General features: G+C 55.7%; 1 protein-coding gene across 11 annotated transcripts in view; it reads right to left on the bottom strand.

Moving 5' to 3' along the window:
- Ncor2 (nuclear receptor corepressor 2) overlaps positions 1-19,813 on the bottom strand; it is a 159,049-nt gene that overhangs the window by 42,209 nt on the left and 97,027 nt on the right. For 7 of the 11 annotated variants that reach the window (XM_036172164.1, XM_036172165.1, XM_036172158.1 and 4 more), the window contains exons 15-17: positions 10,899-11,047; positions 9,775-9,947; positions 8,109-8,171 (exon numbers count right to left, since the gene is read on the bottom strand). In XM_036172164.1, the coding sequence (XP_036028057.1) occupies positions 8,109-8,171; positions 9,775-9,947; positions 10,899-11,047 (385 nt within the window). The remainder of the gene's footprint in view (positions 1-8,108; positions 8,172-9,774; positions 9,948-10,898; positions 11,048-19,813) is intronic. The other 4 variants (XM_036172160.1, XM_036172163.1, XM_036172169.1 and 1 more) reach the window with 1 other exon arrangement.

The following is a 19,813-nucleotide window of genomic DNA, read 5'->3' as shown; positions in this document are numbered from 1 at the left end:
CAATTTCCTGTAACCCCATCAAAGTCACTGTCACCAGCCAGCCCACCCTCCAGCCCGATCCCCAGCCAGGGGGCCACTCACATCCTCTCATCTGCGTCTCCCCCTCGGCCAAGTTTTCCGGAAACATCCGGCTGGAAGGATGCTCCAGGGAGCGGAGCCGTGATCAGGAGGCTGTGGCCGCGAGGCTCCTGGGGGCTTCTTGCTGGTATGCCCTGGCTCCAGCTCTGATCACATCCTCAGCAGCAATGAGGGTGAGAGCCGGGGGCGGGAGCTGCTGGCCGCCCCACGGGGCCCAGGACTCCTCCAGCCGCTGCCACCAGCTGCCTCAGGGAGTAGAGCGGTGCCCTTCCCGCTCGGGAGGGGGACGCGGGCAACGACAGCAGCGGGAAGTTGTCAGTTCTGTGTGCCGGGTTTCTCTGTGCCAGGCGTCACCAGTGTGCACGCGGCGTCCACAGTTCTCCCAGGCACCAGTGTTCTCAGGGAGGACGCTTGGGGAGGGTGCTGGCGGGGAGCCCCCAGACCCACCAAGCCGCATGAAATCCAGAGCGTCACTGAGCAGGACAGGACCGGGGAGCTGGGTCCCTAAGCGGCCGGGCTATGGGACCCAGGGCTCCGCTCGGCTCTTCTTGCTGCCTGACCCAGCGAGCCGCGTCAGGACTGAATGTGACCTCCAGACGCGGCGGGCGGGGGCGGGCGGGGGCCGGGCACAGGCCCAGGTTCGGCTGGGCGGGCCAACTGGCACAGGCTCCCTCCCTCTCTCCCCATCCGTGGCAGCGTCAGCAGCGGTAAGAACAGACTGAGGGATCCAGAAAAACAGAGCTCCCACCCCCGGCAGGCAGGCAGGGAGCAAGCAGCCTCTTCCGCCCGCCCGCCAGCCCTCCCCGCCAGCCAGCCGGTTCCACCTGCGGTCGTACCCCCCCTTCCTCACAGGCCCCCAAAGCCTGGACCAGCCTCCCAGAGGGCTGTGGGTGGCCAGGACTGGCTAGCTTTCGATGGGGATGGGGGTTGGGGAACTTGGGATCTACTTGGGAGTACTCTGATACCACCAACCATTTGGGGTGGGGGAAGGACCTGGGGCTCCCAGAGGTCTAGCCTAGGGTATGGAGACTCTGGCTGCCTACTATATCCTCTCTTCTCTGAGAGCACCTGCTATAAGGTCCCAACAGCTCCCTGGAGGCCAAGACAACCGAGCTGCCTTCTACAACAGCATCCAGTCAGGCTGACTTCCACAACCAGCTCTTCCCCCCAGCCCTTGCCCTTCCATTCTGCTCTAGAAGCCCAGAGGACAGGGACAGACAACTTGGAGCTTTCCTGTATCCCTGGCCCTGTGTGCTCAGCCACATCCCATGCCAGCTGGCGGAGAGATCCCCATACTGCTGAGAACCCAGGTCTTTCCCATAGAATCCCACTGTGCTCCACAGGGGAACTTCAAAGGGGGCTTTTGTGAGCACACCCCCTGTGGAAATGTCTGTGTGTTACTGGAAGGAAACCCAAAGGCTCCGGGGCTGAGGAGCCCCCAGAAAACAGCTCTGCTGCTCCCAACCATGAGAAGGCCCCAGGATATTTGCACATGTCTGGGAAGCATTCTGGGCTCTGCCTCTGGCCCTCGGAGGGGTATTTCACCTCCACAGTGTCAACTCCCTGAACCCAGCTCCTCTGCTGTACCCATCCATAACTGCTGCCCTTCCAAACCTATGGGTGCTCGGACAGCAAGAAAAGAATGAAGCTCAGGACACCTGAGTGTCTGAGGCTGGGATCCATGAAGGTCCCATGAGTGTCCATCCTGGAAGAAGGGCTGCAGGGTCAAGTCTTGGGGACTCCTGAGTTGGCTAAGGTGTCCCCAATATTGGGAGCGCTGGCCCCACGTGCTCACTGCTGCCCCAGCCTGCCTTGCGCTCTTGGGTTCTCCCACCCCACTTCTAATTTCTAAGGAAGGAGTTAGAGGCAGCTACTTAGGAAGTGAAATTGGCCAAGACAGGAAGTGAGGCAGGGGGCCTGAGTCAGGGCCTGAGGCTGGCAGAGGACTGACTGAAGGAGCCCATTAGCCACAAGAGGAAGGAGGAAATGGTGGCCAAGGTGACCCTTTCTCATGTGCTACCTGGAGCCCTTGAAGTGCCCCAGTGGCTCAGGGGCTGTGACTGTTCCAGCTGTGATCCCCTCCACAGAGGTCTGCATAAGCCTCCTGCAGAGCTCCCCCTCCATCTATGTCCTGGAACATTCTAGCACTCTGACGTGGGACAACACACGGGAGGGCCCGCTCTCTCACAGTCTGGGTCTCCCAGCTCCTCCCAGGAAGAAGCTTAGGGGGACACCCCACCTGAACCTCTACCCTCACCGCCAACTTCTTGACTCACATGCAAAACAAAACCTTCCCAGCGTTAAGAAGTGAGAGAAACCACCCTCCCTGTCCTGGATCCTTCAGCCCCATTCTCCTTCCTTAAAAAATGCTGAGCCTGCACCGGACTCAAGGGATGTGTGATCACTGAGCACCAGCGTCAGCCGCCCAGAGACTTCCCGTGTGCCTTGTGGTCATAGGGAGCCCCGTGGGGGGCAGCTGGGATGACCCCACCCTTGAACCTGCCCCGCCACTTTCCAGTCCTCCAGTCAGCCTAAGACCCACCTCAACTTTACACCTCCATCACCAGTACGACGGAAGTACTCCATACCACGCCACACACTTGTGAGACAGTCACAAGGGCCATCTGCCCACCTACAGAGCCAAAGGTCTGCAGGGTCTGCAGGGTCAGAATGCCCTGTCCCCAGCACCTTGGTGGGCTATACATCTGGGAAGAACGTCTCACTAAGGCGTACTCCTCAACCATGCCACTCTCATAGGCAAAGCAGAAACAAGTTGCACATGGGAACATGGGGTCATAAAGGTCATTCTCTAGCTGTCCTTCCTCAGAAAGGAGTCGGTGCTGGCTCAGAGTGAGGGAAGGCGGGAGCTGATGACATCTCCTTCGGGACACGAGAGTCCACGAGAGCCCAGAGGCAGCCCCTTGTCTGGCCATACCTGCATCCATACAGGAGCCCTGCTTTCTCCCTGAGAATCACAACACAAAAGAGGACAAGAACCTCCAGACATGCTCTCCCAGGGTCATCTCCATCCTGCGTATGGAGATCTCCATCCCCCTCATCATCTGCTCACTCAGACGGAGCCTAGCCCTGCACGCATGGCCTCTGAATTCAGCACACCAGCCACTGGCTGGGCACACCACCCACTTGGCCAGGCTGCCTCACTGCTGTGCACAGGGCCCCCTAGGAGACACACAGTGCATTCTTGGAAAGGTCAGCCTGGCCTGGCAGTGGGGACAGTATGAACTCCGACAGAACAGTGGCTGAGAACCTCCCCACCAGGTCTAGGTACTCAACCATGAAAAAGATGAGACCAGACCACATCCACGGGCAGGGGACACTCCCCTCCACTGCCTGCCTGCCTGCCCTGGAAATAGCATGTGGTCCCCTTGATCTAAGCAGAGTGGAGGTACTCCTACCCTCCAACCACTGGCTCTGCCCAGGGTCAGAACTCCAGGCCAGACTGATGTCTCCTTGGGGGAACTTGAGGCCATTGGCCTAGCCCCACAGGCCCCTCCCTCCCACTGTGGCCCTTGCCCTAAAGCAGGCAGGGGGCCAGGTCCCTGAGTATGCCTAATTCCTTAGGAGGCAGTTTCCTGCTCAGGCTCTGGCTCCACCCAGTGTGAGCCCAGGAGGGCAGCCCTGCCCCCTCAGCGCAGCCCCCCCCCACACACACACCTGCATGCGTGGGGATGGACGGGGACACACGGACGGACACACACCACGGGCTATCAGGTTGCCAGATTCCAGCTCCATTCACCCTCTTCAAATAATAGCAAAACTCCCAAACTCCACCTCTGTCACCAAAGCCACTGTGGTCTCTCCACTCCTGCCTGTCACGTCCTCATTGTCTGTGTTTCTAACATGTCTCACTTGAGTGCACTGTTCCTGACACAGGGCTATCTGCTCCACTGCCTGCCCTTCCTTCCTTCATTACTTGGAAAAACATTAGCCCCGGGCACCAATCGATTTAATCCCCTTGCCACTCAGTCCGGCTCTGCAACTGGAGAGTCTGGGTTCCAATCCCAGCTCCCTCGCTTCTCAGCTCTGAGATCTTGGGTGGCACACTCAACATCTCTGGGCCTACTTCCTTAGCTGAATAAGAGCAGCTGCCTCAGAGCGGGATGGAGATGAAGTGTCTTCTTCCTCCATAGTAAGCTTGCCTTCCACTGAGGCTAAACTGCTTGGCAGGCCATGTCCCTGCATAACGTCCCCAAGGACACGGGCAAAGATCAACCCATACTACAGGTACCCACTTGGGCCGATTCCATAGAGGCAGAGGTGGGACTCCAGTCCAGCCCATGTGTTGACCTGCAGTCTGTCACCTGAGTGTCCACTGTATACTCAAGGGCTGCGCACATCTGGCTCCTTCTACCCTGATGAGAAACCTGACAGGTAGACCTGCCTGCCTCTTTTTAGATAGAGAGCAGATAAATGGAGGCAGAAATGTGGAGGCCACCAGACCAAGGAGCTGCAGAGGTAAGGGGCGGTGAAGGGGCCAATATGCCTAAGGCATCAGAAGATCAACTATTGACTATTTATTAATCAGTGAAGCCATAAAGATGTGGCTGGGCTGGACAATGTTCCCAACACAAGTTGTACGTCTACCCAGAAGTTATACACACGGAAAAGGGCGAAGTCAAGAGAGGGGACACAGGGCAGGATGGCCATTCTGATGGGGTGGGCCAACAAGAAGGAAATCTGTGTCTAGGTGTGGTGACACACTTTCATCACAGAGGTGGGGACCTCTGCAAGTTCAAGGCCTGCCCAGGCTACAAAGAGACCCTGTCTTTAAAAAAAAAAAAAAAAGGAGAAGGGAGGGGGAAGGGAAATCCGGACACATGGGGGAGGGGTGGCGAGGTCATGAGAGGATGGAGGCCAGCCAGCCCTGGGTGGCCACCACCCAAAATGGGTACAGAACCTTCCCTGGAGGCCTTGGAAGGAACATGGCCCTGCCCCCACTTCAACTTTATACTTCTAGCCCCCTGAGTAGGGAGAGAAACATGTCCTACTGTGTTGAAGTCACTGACTAGTTTTATAGATGAAGAAAGTAAGTGGCCTGGGATCCCACAGACAGGAAGTCCAACTAGGTTCCTCTCAGGGCTGAACTCGTCTGCAGCTGTCTGTCACAGCTGGGCTATGAAGGATGCTCCGGTGGCTCTCGGGACACCTGGCTGCTTACCTGCCTGGGTTTCTGGAGGGCCTGGTTCACTGTAGGCTCCTACCTCACACTGGGCTAAGGATGGGTGAGTACCATCTGCTTGGGACACCGCTTGGCTGGGGTCATTTTCCTCTCAAGTTGTCAGCACGCTCTCAGCAGGGTGCTCTGGAACATTCTTAGCCTCTCACCCCCACAGGCAGTGGAAAAGGAGCTACCACGGGCTGTGCGCACCTGCCTCCCCGCCCCCGCCTCCGGAACAGCCATCAGCAGCCACTGCGAGCAGGCATAATTGTCCAGATTGCTGTAATTCAGAGCAGCAGCCCGCGCCGGCGCTCACGGCGCTATTTCAAATGTCACTGAGCAGGGCCGGTGCACATGGGCCCCAGGATCACTGGGGACGAGCTCACGGCCCTCTCTGCAGGTCCTAACCTTGAGACAGTGGCATCAGGGCGCTCCATCCCGGCTTGTGAGTCATCCCGCCCTCCTCCCACCTCCTCTGCCCTTCCAAAAGAGAGAGCGAGCAGCCTCCTGGTGTCAGGCAACAGCTAGAAGGCTGGTGACAGCCCGAGAATACTTGAGGGGCCGCAAAAGCTTCACCGATATGGGGGGAGGTGGGCACTTCCCTGAGCAATTGCACCATTGTTATGCCGAGACCCACATGTGGATAAAAGCAGAGGGGTCACAAGCCTAGAGCAGCGTGCAAAGCCCAAGGCAGGAACAACCCACCACTCTGTCACCAGGGGAGCCCACAGGCTGTGTGTGTGTGGGGGGGGGGGGGGGGCTGCACCTCATGTGGTTCATGTAGCTCTGCAGCCTTCATAGGTACGCGAGGAACCCTGAGAACAGCGCTAAGTGAGTGCAGCCCAGCATCAGGACCATGCGGCAGGAATCGTTCCTGTAAGTGTCAGGGCGAAATGACTTCCAGCCACAGACCGGAAGTCCATTAGTGCTGCCTCACCCTGGACTGATGGGCAGGAGGGACCGATAATGGGTACGGGATTTCCATCGAGGGTGTGGGAAGTTGTAGCGCACCATTGTGGGTATGTGTAGGTGTGTTTTGTCTTGTTGTTTGTTTTGAGACGGGGTCTCCTGTAGCCCGTGCTGGCTTCCCACTTGCTATGTGACTGAACTCATGGTCCTCCTGCCTCTGCCTCCCAAGGGCTGGGATGACAGGCGTGTGCCACCATGCCCAGGTTAATAGACTGCTTTCCAGTGGTCAAGTCTGTGATGCACATTTTGCAGACATTAAACCAAGGGAATCAGACCATTACATAAAGTCTCTTTAGAATTCATACCACAAACCACAACGTAGACACAAAAACACAAAGAACTGGCAATGCGGCCCCTCTGGGGTGACTGCACACTACACCCAGCGGCTAAAGACAGAGCCCCGAGAATAGACCCCACCCTGCCCACAGTTCTTTCTGAGCGATGGTCCTGCCCCCAGGCCAGGCCTACCTTGGGTGAGGGAGAGTGCAGATCAGGGAAGACACATGTCCAAGTGGAGAATCAGGAACACTGAGAGCATCCCCCAAGTTGGTGGCCGCTCTCAGGTGGTGTGGGACACCCCTGCTGGGCCCGTTAGACCCTCAACAGACCCCATGAGAGGGGGAGCCAGGTGGTGGTGGCAGTGTTGGAGCTCCAGGTAAAAGCCATTGGCTCCCACCACCCACACACACAGACTGAACACAGCAGCCTCAGCCACAGGGCATGGCAGGGGCAGGGTAGGGCCTGGGCAGAGGGTGAGGGACTATCTCCTCTGGATCTGTGGTAGACTTTCAGCCTCACCTCCTTGTCCATGATAGGGGGCAGGGACAGGGGGGACGGGACGGGAGCGACTTCTTGGAGAGGAATGGGAGGGATGATGGGGGGGGGGGGGGGGGGGAGATGGGACAGGAGCGACTTCTCAGAGAGGAATGGGGTAAAAGAAGGGCAGGAGCTAGGCGGTGGTGGCACATGCCTGTAATCCCAGCACTCGGGAGGCAGAGCCAGGCAGAACTCTGTGAGTTCGAGGCCAGCCTGGACTACAGAGCGAGATCCAGGAAAGGCGCAAAGCTACACAGAGAGAGCCTGTCTCGAAAACAAAAAAAAAAAAAATAATAAAAAGAGGGCAGGAGCCAACTGCAGTGCCACACTCAAGTGGGCAGGTGGCTTTGTGTCTCAGAGAATGCACAGGCAAAGTAGAGACAGACGCTCACAGGTGCCAGCTCTGGGACTGTCAGGAAGACCCACTCATGAGAGCCTCAAGGCCCGGCTTTCACTCCTCGCAGGGCGGTACTACGAGGTGCCAATCTTGGAGGGCATGATGGCCTAGCCCAGCCTGTCACGGCGCATGTCACAAGTTCACCAGCAGCTCGACACCAATAGCTGCTGACCCCCTAAATTTGATGTAGACAACTCCCATGGCTGGGCCCAGGGCTGCAGCCCCACACACTGTGGAACACACCAAGAAAACCCAGGTACAAATTCCAAATGTTTACAGAGTCCAAACGTGCACCCAGCATGGGCACCCTCGGGACCCCGTATAAAAGCCACATGCACACTCATGTGGTGACAGGAAGTCCTATTGTGCCACCGACACCGTGGCCCTGCCCCGATGGCCAGTGAACTGTGACTCCACCAAGCACCTTGTCCACTGTCCCCAGGGCCCAGTGTTGCTGGCCACTCATCAACTCAGCCTGCAGGCTCCTGAGTTATCCTAATTTCAGACACACCCTGCCCACCACTCACAGAACAGATCCATTCTCTGGCAGGTCTAACTCGGGCTCTGAAGATCTGATGTATCTGTTGCAGGCCAGGTACATCAGCAGCCTTGCAAGACAGGCACTCTGTGCCTGGGACAAACTCAGGGCACACCATCAGGGCACCTTACCTTTCTTCGCTGTCTCCATCTCCTCCTCAGTCCAGCGAGAACTCTCGTTCATCTCCATGGAAGCTGAAAGAGAGACGAGGTGATTGGTGGGAGCCCCAGAGTGCTTTCCCAGCAGTCTGTTCTGAGGCAGCAGAGGCCCAATTCCAGCTACCCCTTACCACAGAGCCCAATGCTCATGCTAGGCCCCCCCACTCACTGTGCACAGCAGGGCATCTCACAGTTCCTCGGGCGCTACCCTCTAGAATCTAGAGTCTAGATGCCCACAGCGCTACTCCAACCATGACCATCAAAATGGCTTCTCAGCATCTGCCCCAAGTCCCATTGAGTGACGTCACCATGGCTGGGGACTCTGGTTGTGCTGGTGACTGTTACAGTCTCCCCAGCTTGTCAAAGGACAATGAGGTCCCTCAGAAGGGACACAGTCAGGCACACGTGGGGCAGAGGTGGCCTTGTTTGGACTACACACTACTCTCCAACCACTCCCCAGGTGGCCTGCCTGGAGCCCAGCTATGAGCCCCTGCTGGTGGGAGTGTTGGGAACTGTCAGGCACAGTGTGCTCTATACATACGGAGGGACAGAGAGGACAGAAAGTAGCTCAAGGCAGGAAGGGAGTGGGTGGGGTTGCCTCATGACAATCTCACCATTCCTGCTGCCAAGCCCTGGCTACCTCCCGGACCTCACAGAATCCCCCGTCCTTCCAAGGACACCCCCAAGGGAGGCTTCACAAGCTAAGGGTAGAAGAGTCTAGAACACTGACAGACACCCAAGGTGTGTTTTCTACCCTTCAGCATTGTCCCAGCATAGGCAAGGCCCTACAGGACTCTCGTACACATGAAGTGTGTGTGCCTCTGGAAAACTACCACTGAGTGGCAGCTGACACATGCCCACAAGAGCCACACAGGATCTGTGGTCAGCGAGGCTGAGTTCAAATCCCAATTATATCAGTGACTTGAGGTAAGGAATACTGCCCCAGCACCCATATAATTAATATATAAAGGCCCAAACCACTTCTCTTGGTCTGTGGAGTGAGAGCCTAATGCAGATCTAGGGAGCCCACAGTAGGGTCTGTGAGAAATAAAAGAGGTCTCACATCACTATCTGGGAAGAGCCCCAGGCAGCCAAGATGACCTGCAGCAGAGGATGAGCACACTGCTGCCCCTGGTGGCTGCCCCTGGAAATGCAGCTCAGCTCTGTCTATTGGCCGGCCCTCTTATTATCAAGGAGGACAGAAAGGGGAACCAAACCAAGACCCGCAAAGGTACAGGTACCACCGGGAAACTATCCTGCTAGCAGGTAAGTTCACCCAGCTTCTCAACACCCCAAGGAAATGGCCACATGGCTCAATCTTCCGATTTAAGACAACAGGGCCTGGGTAGGGGAGGAGTTAAGGTTACAGCCTCTTCCGGGTCCTAAGCTCTGCCCGTGTCCAGGTTCTAGGCTCCTGGAATCTCTTACATTCTTCTTGGACGCAGTTTCTCTCTGTCCACGTGCAGATGCTGAGGCAGAGAGAAAATGGCCCGGGTCACAGTGAGCTCAGTAGCCAAACACTTGGTCCTGAACTCAACCACAGCGACCCAGGCCCTCAGCTACAGGCAGTTCAGTCCAACTTCAAGGAATCCCAGCAGGAGCCAATCTTCCTGTGTCCCAGCCCCCAGCCCCTGCTCACCCAGCTCTGAATTCTGCTGCGGGGTGGCGGCCTCTTCATGGTTGGCCTCATTGGCCATGGAGCGGGTAATGCGGCCTTTGCGGCGGCCTTGGCTGTTGGCAGTTTTACGGCCTTTTGAGGTCACAGCCTCTTTCTCATCATTATCCTCCCCGGAAGTATCATCTGTCTTCTCCCTGCAGTCATGAAAAAGGAGACCAGAATGGATCAGCCGGGGCTGGAAACCCCAGGGCAACTGAAAGAGACCTTCGGGTCTCTCTATCAGAGCTGGAGAAAGGTGGTGCTGGCCAAAAGAGGGCGCTATGCACAGGCAGCCCTCTGCAGCACCATCTTAGTAACAATAGGGCAGCAGGAGCCCCTCCAGGTCTGGGAGGGAAGGGCAGTTGTTGGGTAGTCAACTGACTCCAATTGTGGACACCAACCAGGGAGTTTTGCTAGAGGCCTTCGAGACTCTCTACGGGCCCTTTTACTAGACACAGGGGACGTAATTCTGGGCCTCTACAGAGCAATCTGTCAGGGTAACCCAGGACTGCATGCTTAGGGAACAGCAGCCCAGCCCAGCTGTGGGGGGTGGGGGGTGGGGGATCGGCACATGACCTGGGGACCCGGCTTCTCAGAAGCAACTGGGACAGATTTATCGCCTCTGTCGTCCATTCATCTTCCTGAAAGATGCTGGCTGGAGCCGTGGAGACAGGGAAGGGGGAGGCGCTGATGCACACCGGCCCATCACAGGCACCTGCGGCCCCCTCCGCCTTCTCCCACTAGCTTAGAGCTGCCAGGTGCTGATGGGGGTGACCAGGATGGTGGGGGCTGCCAGATGCTTGCATCCAAGCTGTCCTCCTGAGACTCTTCAACCCCCTCTCCCTCTTGGACCTCAGGAGCCTTGGGGGGAGAGGCAAGGCTGAGCGCCAAAGTGGCTGTCTGGATTTATGAGTCCAGGAGCAGGGCTCAAATGAGCAATCAGTCTCCTGGGTCTCTGGGGGGCTGCGGAGAGGGCGGGGGATGGAGGGAGCAGGGGCTGAGGCTTCCGGGAGGAGAGGCCTGGGAGAACTGAGTGGGGCTCCAAACTGGCGCCAGGCTCCGCTCCCCAGGGCCCAGGTGTGAGCTGAGCAGCTGCAGGGTCTTACTTGCTGGGCTCTTCTTTCTCGTTATCCACATCCTGCTTCTCCTCCTCCTTGTCGGTCTCCTTCTCTTTCTCCTTCTCCTCCTTCTCCTCCTGGCTGCCCCGGGCCATCTGCTGTTGCTGCTGCTGCTGCTGCTGTTGCTGCTGCTGCTGCTACAGTCCAGGGAGCAGAGGCAGGGGGGAAAACGGGAGACAGGTGAAGCTGGGGGAATGGGGGAATGGGGAACGCAGAGGCCGGGGCAGCTGGGAACCAGCCGGGGGTGGGGGGAAGAGGCAAGAGTCAGAGGGAAGTGTGAAAAGCACCATGTCCTGACACGGGTTCAATTCCTGCCTTGTCCACTGAGCCCAGTGGAGCGGCACCAGCAGAAGGCACACCAACACAAGGTGTGAGGGAGAGGGAGGGATGGCGGCCCTGTTCCTTCCTGTTGGAAAACAGTGGTCTACCGTGGCTCTAAGGCCCTGTCTTTCACAGGACTAGGCTACACGGGGGACAGACAAGGACATTGTGACACACTGGTAGGCACAGCAAGAGCCATGGACTCTTGAGGTTACATTCTGTCCACTCCGGGTCCCCAGAGTCACCCTCCCCACCACCAAGAACCCCATGTCCTGGAAGAGGAGGGGCCAGGGCAGCCACCCTACCCAGAAGCAGCCATGCATGATGCTAGCTCCTCAGCTGGGCACCAGATGTCTGTCTGTCCGCCAGTCTGGGCCTACTTTCAGACCCTAATGCTTCACACAGCATTCGGGGAGGGGGGGGAGCCTGGAACCAAGCCTAGGACCCAGACCTTACTGCCTGTGGCAAGAACCATATGAGGTATCCCGGCAGCCCGGGCTGAGCCCCTATGGATAGGGATGAGAGAAGAGGTAAGGCTGCCCCGGCCAGAGATCCTCTTTTCTGTATAACGGAGCCTTGGCCTGAATGAAGCCATGTGCTTGGCCCCTGCTGGCTTCTGGGAGACTTGAAGCGGGTGCCGGGTCCCTATGATCAGGTGCTTGAAGCTGGCAAACCACAGAGCCTCCGAGGCTGGCTGGTAGCACCAGCCAGCTGTGCCTAGGGATCTTGGGCTTGCAGTGGCCACATAGGCTGCTGTGAGCTGTGGTTCCTGATGCCCAAAGGCTGTCATAGCCTCACCAAGACCACCATGGTCTCTGGCTAGAGGAAGCATCAATACTGTAAGTGTCCCAGCTTAGTCAGAAGTAGTGGTACATTCCTGTAACCCCAAACAGCTGGGAGGGAGAGGCAGGGCGATTGCAGCATATTAAAAGGGGCAACCAGGGCTACATAGTGAGATCATGTCTCAATATAAGACCGTCCAAACAAAAATAAAATAAATTCCTAGGCTGCTCCAGTGGGTTATCAAGTTTTACAGACGCTCACACTGACCGGTAAGTTCTTTTATTTATTTATGTTTGTTTGTTTGTTAATTATGTACAGTGTTCTGTCTGCATATATGCCTGCAGGCCAGAAGAGGGCACCAGATCTCATTGCAGATGGTTGTGAGTCACCATGTGGGTGCTAGGATTTGAACCCAGGACCTCTGGAAAAGCATCCAGTGCTCCTAACCACTGAGCCATCTCTCCAGCCCAGCAAGTTCTTATCTAATGGCTGGTGAAAAGGACTTCAGGCTCCAAGGAATCAGGCTTGTCTCTGCCACTGTGTGAACAAATGAGAATGGCTATATGCCAATAAAGCTTTATTTGCAAAAGCAAGTGGGGGGCCGAGTTTGGCTGGAAGCAGACTCCAGGCTAACCCTGAGGCTCCAACCCTTACAAGTCTACTGCTGGGGTCCTCAGATCAGAGTGAGGGAAAATTTCAGGGAGTCTATATCACAGAGCAGAAGGAAGGACCAGGGAGACTGCAACCCCAGCTTGGAGATCAGATCCAGGAGGAGAAGAATTAGAATGCCACCACCCCCTATGGAATACTACCCGCCCCCATGACTCCCAAGCTTGCAGTAGTAAGTGACAATTTATCAGTTATGGTCAGGGTAATCATGTATGTCCCCAACCCCCAGAACACAGTGCTATAGACGCCCTGAAAGGCTCTAGGGCACTGCCGGCATCTGGTCATATCGGCAAGGACTCATTTTTTTTTTTTTTAAACAGCTATAAGAACAGATGCCAGCTGACAACATCCCTAGGATAAGACTGTGTCCTCACATCACATCTTTGAGCTTTGAGCTTCTCACTCTTCCCAACAACCCTGATGTTCCACCTGTTCCAAGGATGAAAACAAGTCACAGAGAGGTAAAGCAACCCAAGGTCACACAGCATTTCATAGCAGAGCCAGGAAAGAGATGTGTCTACAGCCAGATGGGACATCCACCATAGCGTCAGGTCCTTCGGGTTCCTCCAAGTTACAGTGCCAACTTCATTCCTATTTCAAACAAACTCTTGTCTGCAACGGGACACCAAGGCCTCCACAGTGTGGAGCTCAATCCTACAGGGCATGTTCTGAAGCTGACGAGGCCAGAACTGAAGCGAGATCAAAGGTAAGACAAGCCCCTCATGGGCACAAACACAGCCCTGCCTGGGAGGAGTCCCCAGCCTCTGCACTGGGGCTTCAGAGGTTTGTGGTGATCAAGACCAAGGAAAGCATAGCTACCTTGTCATTAACAGACACGCATGCCTTGTTAGTTTGAGACTTGGGGGCAGGGAACTGCTGTTTAATACAAGGTCTCACTATGTAGCCCTGGTTAGCCTGGAACTCAGAGATCCACCTGCCCCTCCCTCACAGTTGCTGGGACTAACACCAGTCCAGAGATCAGCTTTTAAACTGACGTGGGAGTCTACATCATGTGGTGCCTCCAAGGTCCAGCTGTGTGGCCACTGTGGGTCAGCCAGCCTAGGACTGTGAGGTCATACCCACTGCTGGAATAGTGAGGCGGGAGCAGGACGTGGTGTGTGCTCCAGCGGCCCTCTGAGGCCTGGCTCGGGCCTGGCAAGAGTAAGAATTTACATGGTGACAAGTAGCACTTCGTTCTCAGCACAGGGTTCCCAGCACTAGCCTGGGCTGCTGTCTGTGGCCGAGATACTTCCCCAGAGCACCGTGGGACACATGCCTGGGTGCCCGGGAGTCGATTCGTGGTGGCCCAGGCTTGTTTATTTTTTATTTTTTCCACAGAACTTGGGATGAAGCCCGGGGCCTTGGCCCAAGCTAGCCAAATGCTGTACCCGTGCTGCACCCCCAGTCCCGGGGCCTCATTTTAAATCAAGTGGGGGCTGGGGTTGGACATGATGGGTGTGCTGGCTAGTTGTACGTCAACTTGACACGAGCTTGAATCATTCAGGAGGAGGAAATCTCAATTGAGAAAATTAGACTGGCCTGTGTGTAAGCCTGTGGTGCATTTCTTGATTGATGACAATATGGGGGGCCCAGACCACTGTGGGCAGTGCCTCTCCTGGATTGGTGGCCCTGGGTTCTATAAAAAGCAGGCAGAACAAGCCATGGGAAGCAAGCCAGTAAGCAGGACTCCTCCATGGCCTCTGCTCCAGTTCCTGCCTCCAGGTTCCTGTCTTGAGTTCCTGCCCTGACTTCCCTCAGAGATGGACTGTGCTGTGGAACTGTAAGCTGAAATAAACCTGTTTCTCCCCAAGTAGCTTTTCATCACAGTGTTTACCACAGCACCAGAAACCCTGACTGAGACAGCAGACAAAGAAAAGTGCTTGCTGTATAAGCCTAAGGACCCAAGTTCAAATCCCAGCACTCGACATCATAGCTGTGTGAGCCTGTAATTCCAGTGCTTGGGGGTGGGGTGGGGGGGTGATTGCTGGGATTTGCTGACCACCACCCCAGTTCCAGGTTATGTGGGAGACCCTGTTTCAAGGACCTAAAGCAGAATGATAGTGCCAATCTGTGCACACACACCTCTCTTGCTCTCCCTGTGCCCCCAGGATCCTGCCCTACCACCAGAATAAAATCTGTAGTCCTCACCACACCCTGGACACCCATTCTGGAACTACCGCCAGTCCCATCTTCTAAGTCTGGCCTCCGGTGCCTTCTAGAGAAGCCCTTGGGGTCAGATCCCTGAAAGCTACTCTTGCTCACGTGGCGCCTCAGGACTTCAGCAGTCCCTTCCTCCACACCACCTCAAAGTGGCTGTCCAAAGACTTCATGTGTCCTGCTCACAGTAATGTCATCAAAACAGACCCAAACATGTGCAGTGGGACCTTCCCTGATGGACAATGATGGGCAACTCCCAGGGCTATTGATCTGGGAAGCAATAACAAGCTCTCATTTCCCACAGAAGTAGGTGACCCAGCTTGCTCTATCCACAGGGTTCAGCCTCTCCAGCCCAACTGCCAGCCCTAAGCAGATTCCTCACTCAGCACAGAGATGGGCATGAAACTAGGGATGCCTGCTCAGCTGGGCCTGAATTGGCACGGGTCTGCCTTGCCCGGGAACACCCTCAATAAAGCAGCTATGCAGCCCCCCACAGACTGGCCCCAAGGAGCTTCATCTCCTCAGCGGGGGTGGGGAGGGGGGCTCCTACTGAGGTCTGAGACTCAAGCACAATTCCCTCACTGGTGACCAACATCCAAATGGCCTGGGCACTGTGGCTTGGTCTGACACACAGGCCTCAGCCATCAGCTTCTGGCAACCTCACAGGCAAGGGCTAGCAGGTCCTCAAGGAAAAGTGCCAACCATACATTGCCCTGACCTATCTGGGCCCTGCCTGGGAACAAGGTCGTGTGCCCCTTGGCAAGCAACCCGAAAAAGGTGTGAGGGTGAGAGAGGAAGGGTGGACGAAGAGGTGAGATGGGGACAAAGGAGGTGACGTGGGGTCACAGAAACACGGGCAGACAGGAAGGCAGACAGACAGGAGACAGCGGACAGGAGACAGGGCCAGAGAGAAAAAGGACAAGAGCTCAGAGCGGAAGCCATGCACAGCAGCAGAGAGTGACCAGCGTGTGTGGCCAGGACCGGGAAGAGCAGTGTGACAGAGGGCAGCCGACAGAACACCGTGGGCCAGGATGTGAGGGCAAAGAGCCTCTGCCACCAAGAGCGGCTAGCCTAGAGTCCAGAACAGACTTTTCCTGTCTCATGCCCTGCCTCTGCAGGAAAATGCTCCAGGAGACCTAGTCTACCCTTGGGGACACGCCTGCTCAGTCACAGGTCCCCCACCACCACAGGAAGACCATAGCACCTGTCTTCTGGGCATGGTCGGTCCATCTGCGTGCTCTGTGATTCTCCTCAGGGCAGATCTGGGCTAGGGTCCTGAGGCGGCCATCAGTCTGCTGTCCAGCCAATGGGGTAGCTTGGGGAAAGATGCCAGAGAATGGTCCTGCTCCTGCTCCCCAGAACAGGCGGTCACTGTCCCCAGAGTCTATGCCTGTGCCTGCCTCACCCTAGGCAGAGGCCAGAGAAGTTTCTGGAATGGGAGTTACGCTGTTAGCTAAGCAACAAGGTGAGTCTGCCACTCCAAACGGCCAGCTATGCTCATCGCCCAGGGGCAGCTAAGATCAAGGAAAGCTTCACTCTTTCTTGGCCCAGAATAAAGCAACCACTGGCTGGTGAGGCTGAGAACTGACAGGACACTGGTGGCCACCACTGATACCCAGTGACTTTCCTGAGGACTTTATAGCCTTTTTTTTTGTGTGTGTGACCACTGAACAAGCACCGACACAGGGCAGGAGGAAGACACAGGGAAGGACTGGCTACCAGGTCCAGGGCAGCATGGATGCCTCGGAGCAGGTGCGGGACACTAACATGGTAGAGACCTGGCCAGACAGCCTTGCAGGGAAGTACTTGCTACTCTGTCCTCAGCTATCTCGGTCTGTGTAGGGACACTAAAGAAAGGGCTCTGAGGGTGCCTGAGGCGCACCTTACCCTCGGCCACCACCCTGCTCCCTGCTTGGGGGCTAGCCCCCAGGGCTGAGGTTCTCAGAGTCACTAACAGCAGGTTCTGAAGAACCGGAGAGGCCTGGCCAGGACATGATGGCCATCAGAGAAGTAGGTAAACCTGGGAGTCGACATCTCCACAGACTCAGTCCCCAGTGTGTTCAGAGGGGCATGGATGCTAAACACCCAGGTGTCCCCAGGGTCACTTCTCTGCCTCTGTTCCTCTCTTGGTTTAATCCCACCAAGGCAGAGATGGAAAAGGGGGGGGGGGGGGTCAGACAGTGGACATGGGACATGTGCATGGGCTGGGCAAGGAGGCAGCCAGCTCAGGAAATGTAACTTCTCCAAAGTGACATGCAGGATGTGGAGCTGGAGGGGAGACATCACGCACTGGCACCTTAAAGACCCGGGAAGTTGCAACTGGTGTCTTGTCTACCTTGAAGCTCTTCCCTGGGGAGTGGGGGGGTGGGGTGGCTTGCTGGAATTCCCGATGTCTTCCTGAACACATGGACTCCCCTGTAATGGTAGTTCCTAGCATGCAGTGAGCACTCAATACATGCTCTCATCCTGTCCAAAGAGCTCCTCTTGGGGAGACTCTGAGAAGTGCCTGGTGTGCCGAGCAGCAGAATAGCCACGTGTGGTGTTCCTAAGCCAGAGTGTGGCTTGCAGCCACAGGAACCACACCAGGACCACGGGCACCACAGCATCTATAAATAGGGGCCACCGCAGCCAGGGGATGTGCAGAGGATGAAGAACAGTGTGCGGGGTGCCCAAGATGGCAAAGAAATGGGCAGAGAGAGATGGCTCCTGGAGGCACCAGTGGGAACAGGGACCAAAGAGCAGATGGAGACAGAAGCCGTACCACAGGACACAGCCACACTGGACAGGGCCACCCTCGGGTGGGAGCAGCTTTCCGCCCTTAGCCTGTTTCAGGACATGTCGCCACAGCACAGAGCCCAGAAAAATCAGTTCCTAGAATCCACGGCCCAGCATCGCAGCCTCACATGAAACACACTGGCAGTGCAGCTGACCAGAGATCACAGGCTAGCCCCACTACAGAATGATCCCAGAAGAACAAACGTCTTCCCTCAGCTCCCACAGCTCTGGGAGTGAGTCTGTGCCTGGTCTGTCTCCAGTGGATGTCCTGATAGCTACGTTCTCAGCTCTCTAAAAAGAAAGGGAGTCACTTCCTCCCCTAAGCTGCTGAACCATTCTCACTGTGGCTACTACAGCTATTGCCACCCCCACCCCACCCCCACCACCAAAATCAGCACCATCACTTTGGTGGCTTAAATGAAATGCTTCCCATACTCTCAAGCATTTGAATTGGGTCCCAAATTGGCAGCACTGTTTAGGAAGGATTAGGAGGTGTGGCCTTATGAGAGGAAGTGTGTCACCAGGGGCAAGCTCTGAGGTTTAAAAGCTACATGTTACCCCCAGTTTGTTCTCTCTGCTTGGAGCTTATGCTTCAAGATGTGAGCCCTCAGCTTCCTGCTGCTGTCGACACGCCTACCACTTGCTGCCACGCCTCTCCGCCATGATGGACGGTAAACCCGAATAAACTCGTTCTTCTGTAAGTTGCCTTGGCAACTGAAAAGTAACTAAGACAATCACTATCACTGCCATCACCAATATCAACCATCATCACCGAAGTCCATGATCACCAGCAGTATCATGAAAACCATCACCTCCATCAGCAACATCACTATTACCATTGCAGCCATCACCATCACCAGCAGCACTACCACCATGGCAGGCAGTAGCGTCCCCTGTACTTCTCTCTATAGGGCTGAGAACAGAGATTTAAACAAGGCCCCTTGTTCCCGCAGACCCAAAGCCTCCCGACCTCACCACACTTTCTGCTTGGTGTCTAAGTGACCTTTTGTCCTCCAGTCTAGAAAATTCCTGAGTGCCCCAGCAAAACCTCTAGCATACCCACTGCTCTGTCCCACAAAGCTGTGGAGTCACACATCTGTCAGAAGCAAGGGCAGGCCAGCTCACTGTGGGCACATAAAATGAGCTGGAAGACCACAGCCACAGACTAAGTCCAGCCATCCTTAAAGTCTGGAATGGACAGAAACTCAGCCCTGGGTGTTTCACTGAGCATGCACACACGAGTGTGTGTTTGTGTCTGTGTGCACATGTATATGGAGGCCAGGTCTTGTTCCTCAAGAGCCGTCCACCTTGTATTTTGAGACTGGGTCTCTCTAGGACCTACAGCTTGTTGATTAGGTAGACTGGCCGGCCAGGGCCAGCAAGTCACGGGATCCTCGTCTCTACCTCTCTTCACTGGAATTACAAGAATGTGCTACCACACCCAGCTTGTGGTGTGAATTCTAGGGACTGAACCCGGGCTCTTATGCTTACACAGCAGACATTTACCAACTTGCCAGGCATTGTATTTATTGGGGCGTTTCAATTGTCTCAGCAGATCAGCCTCCCGATCAAACTGAACCGGAAAGCACCTGTTTCATGGACAGCAGGCCTTGCTCGTAATGGTTCAGACCAATGTGCGAGGAGGCCTGACCTTTGCCAATCTGGGAGAGAAGATGGCCAGCTCACAGCCTCTCTCCACCTCCCAAACGCCACACTCCCAGAATCCCTGGCCTTTGTGTATCAGGGTTCCATGCATTTATTTAATTATCTTCCAGAGGTCAGCCAGCTTTTCCTAAAGGTGGATAGTGATGCTGTAGGCTGCAGGCTGTGCAGTAATGGCTTTGTGTCAATAAAGCTTTATTTACACAGAGGCAGAGAGCAGAACGGCAAGCTGCCAGCTACTCACACTCTAGGCTCATTCTAGACACCAAGGGATGAAACTGACATGGTGACCACTGGCTATTTCTCGTCCCCAATATCCATCAGTGAAGAAGCAGAGTGGGGGGAGTTTGGTGGTTCACCCCATATTGTCCCAGGCAGTCTTTACTTTGAAAATGTGTCGCACCTTAAAAATTTTTTATGGGTATGGGTGTTTTTTTTCTGCATGTATATCTATGTACCATATATGTGCCTGATACCCATAGAGACCAGAAGAGGACATCAGATCCCTTGGGACTGGAGTTACAGCTGGTTGTGAG

Source organism: Onychomys torridus, chromosome 22 (assembly GCF_903995425.1).
Source record: "Onychomys torridus chromosome 22, mOncTor1.1, whole genome shotgun sequence".
Lineage (NCBI taxonomy): Eukaryota > Metazoa > Chordata > Mammalia > Rodentia > Cricetidae > Onychomys > Onychomys torridus.
This window is presented reverse-complemented; position numbering and strand designations above follow the sequence as displayed.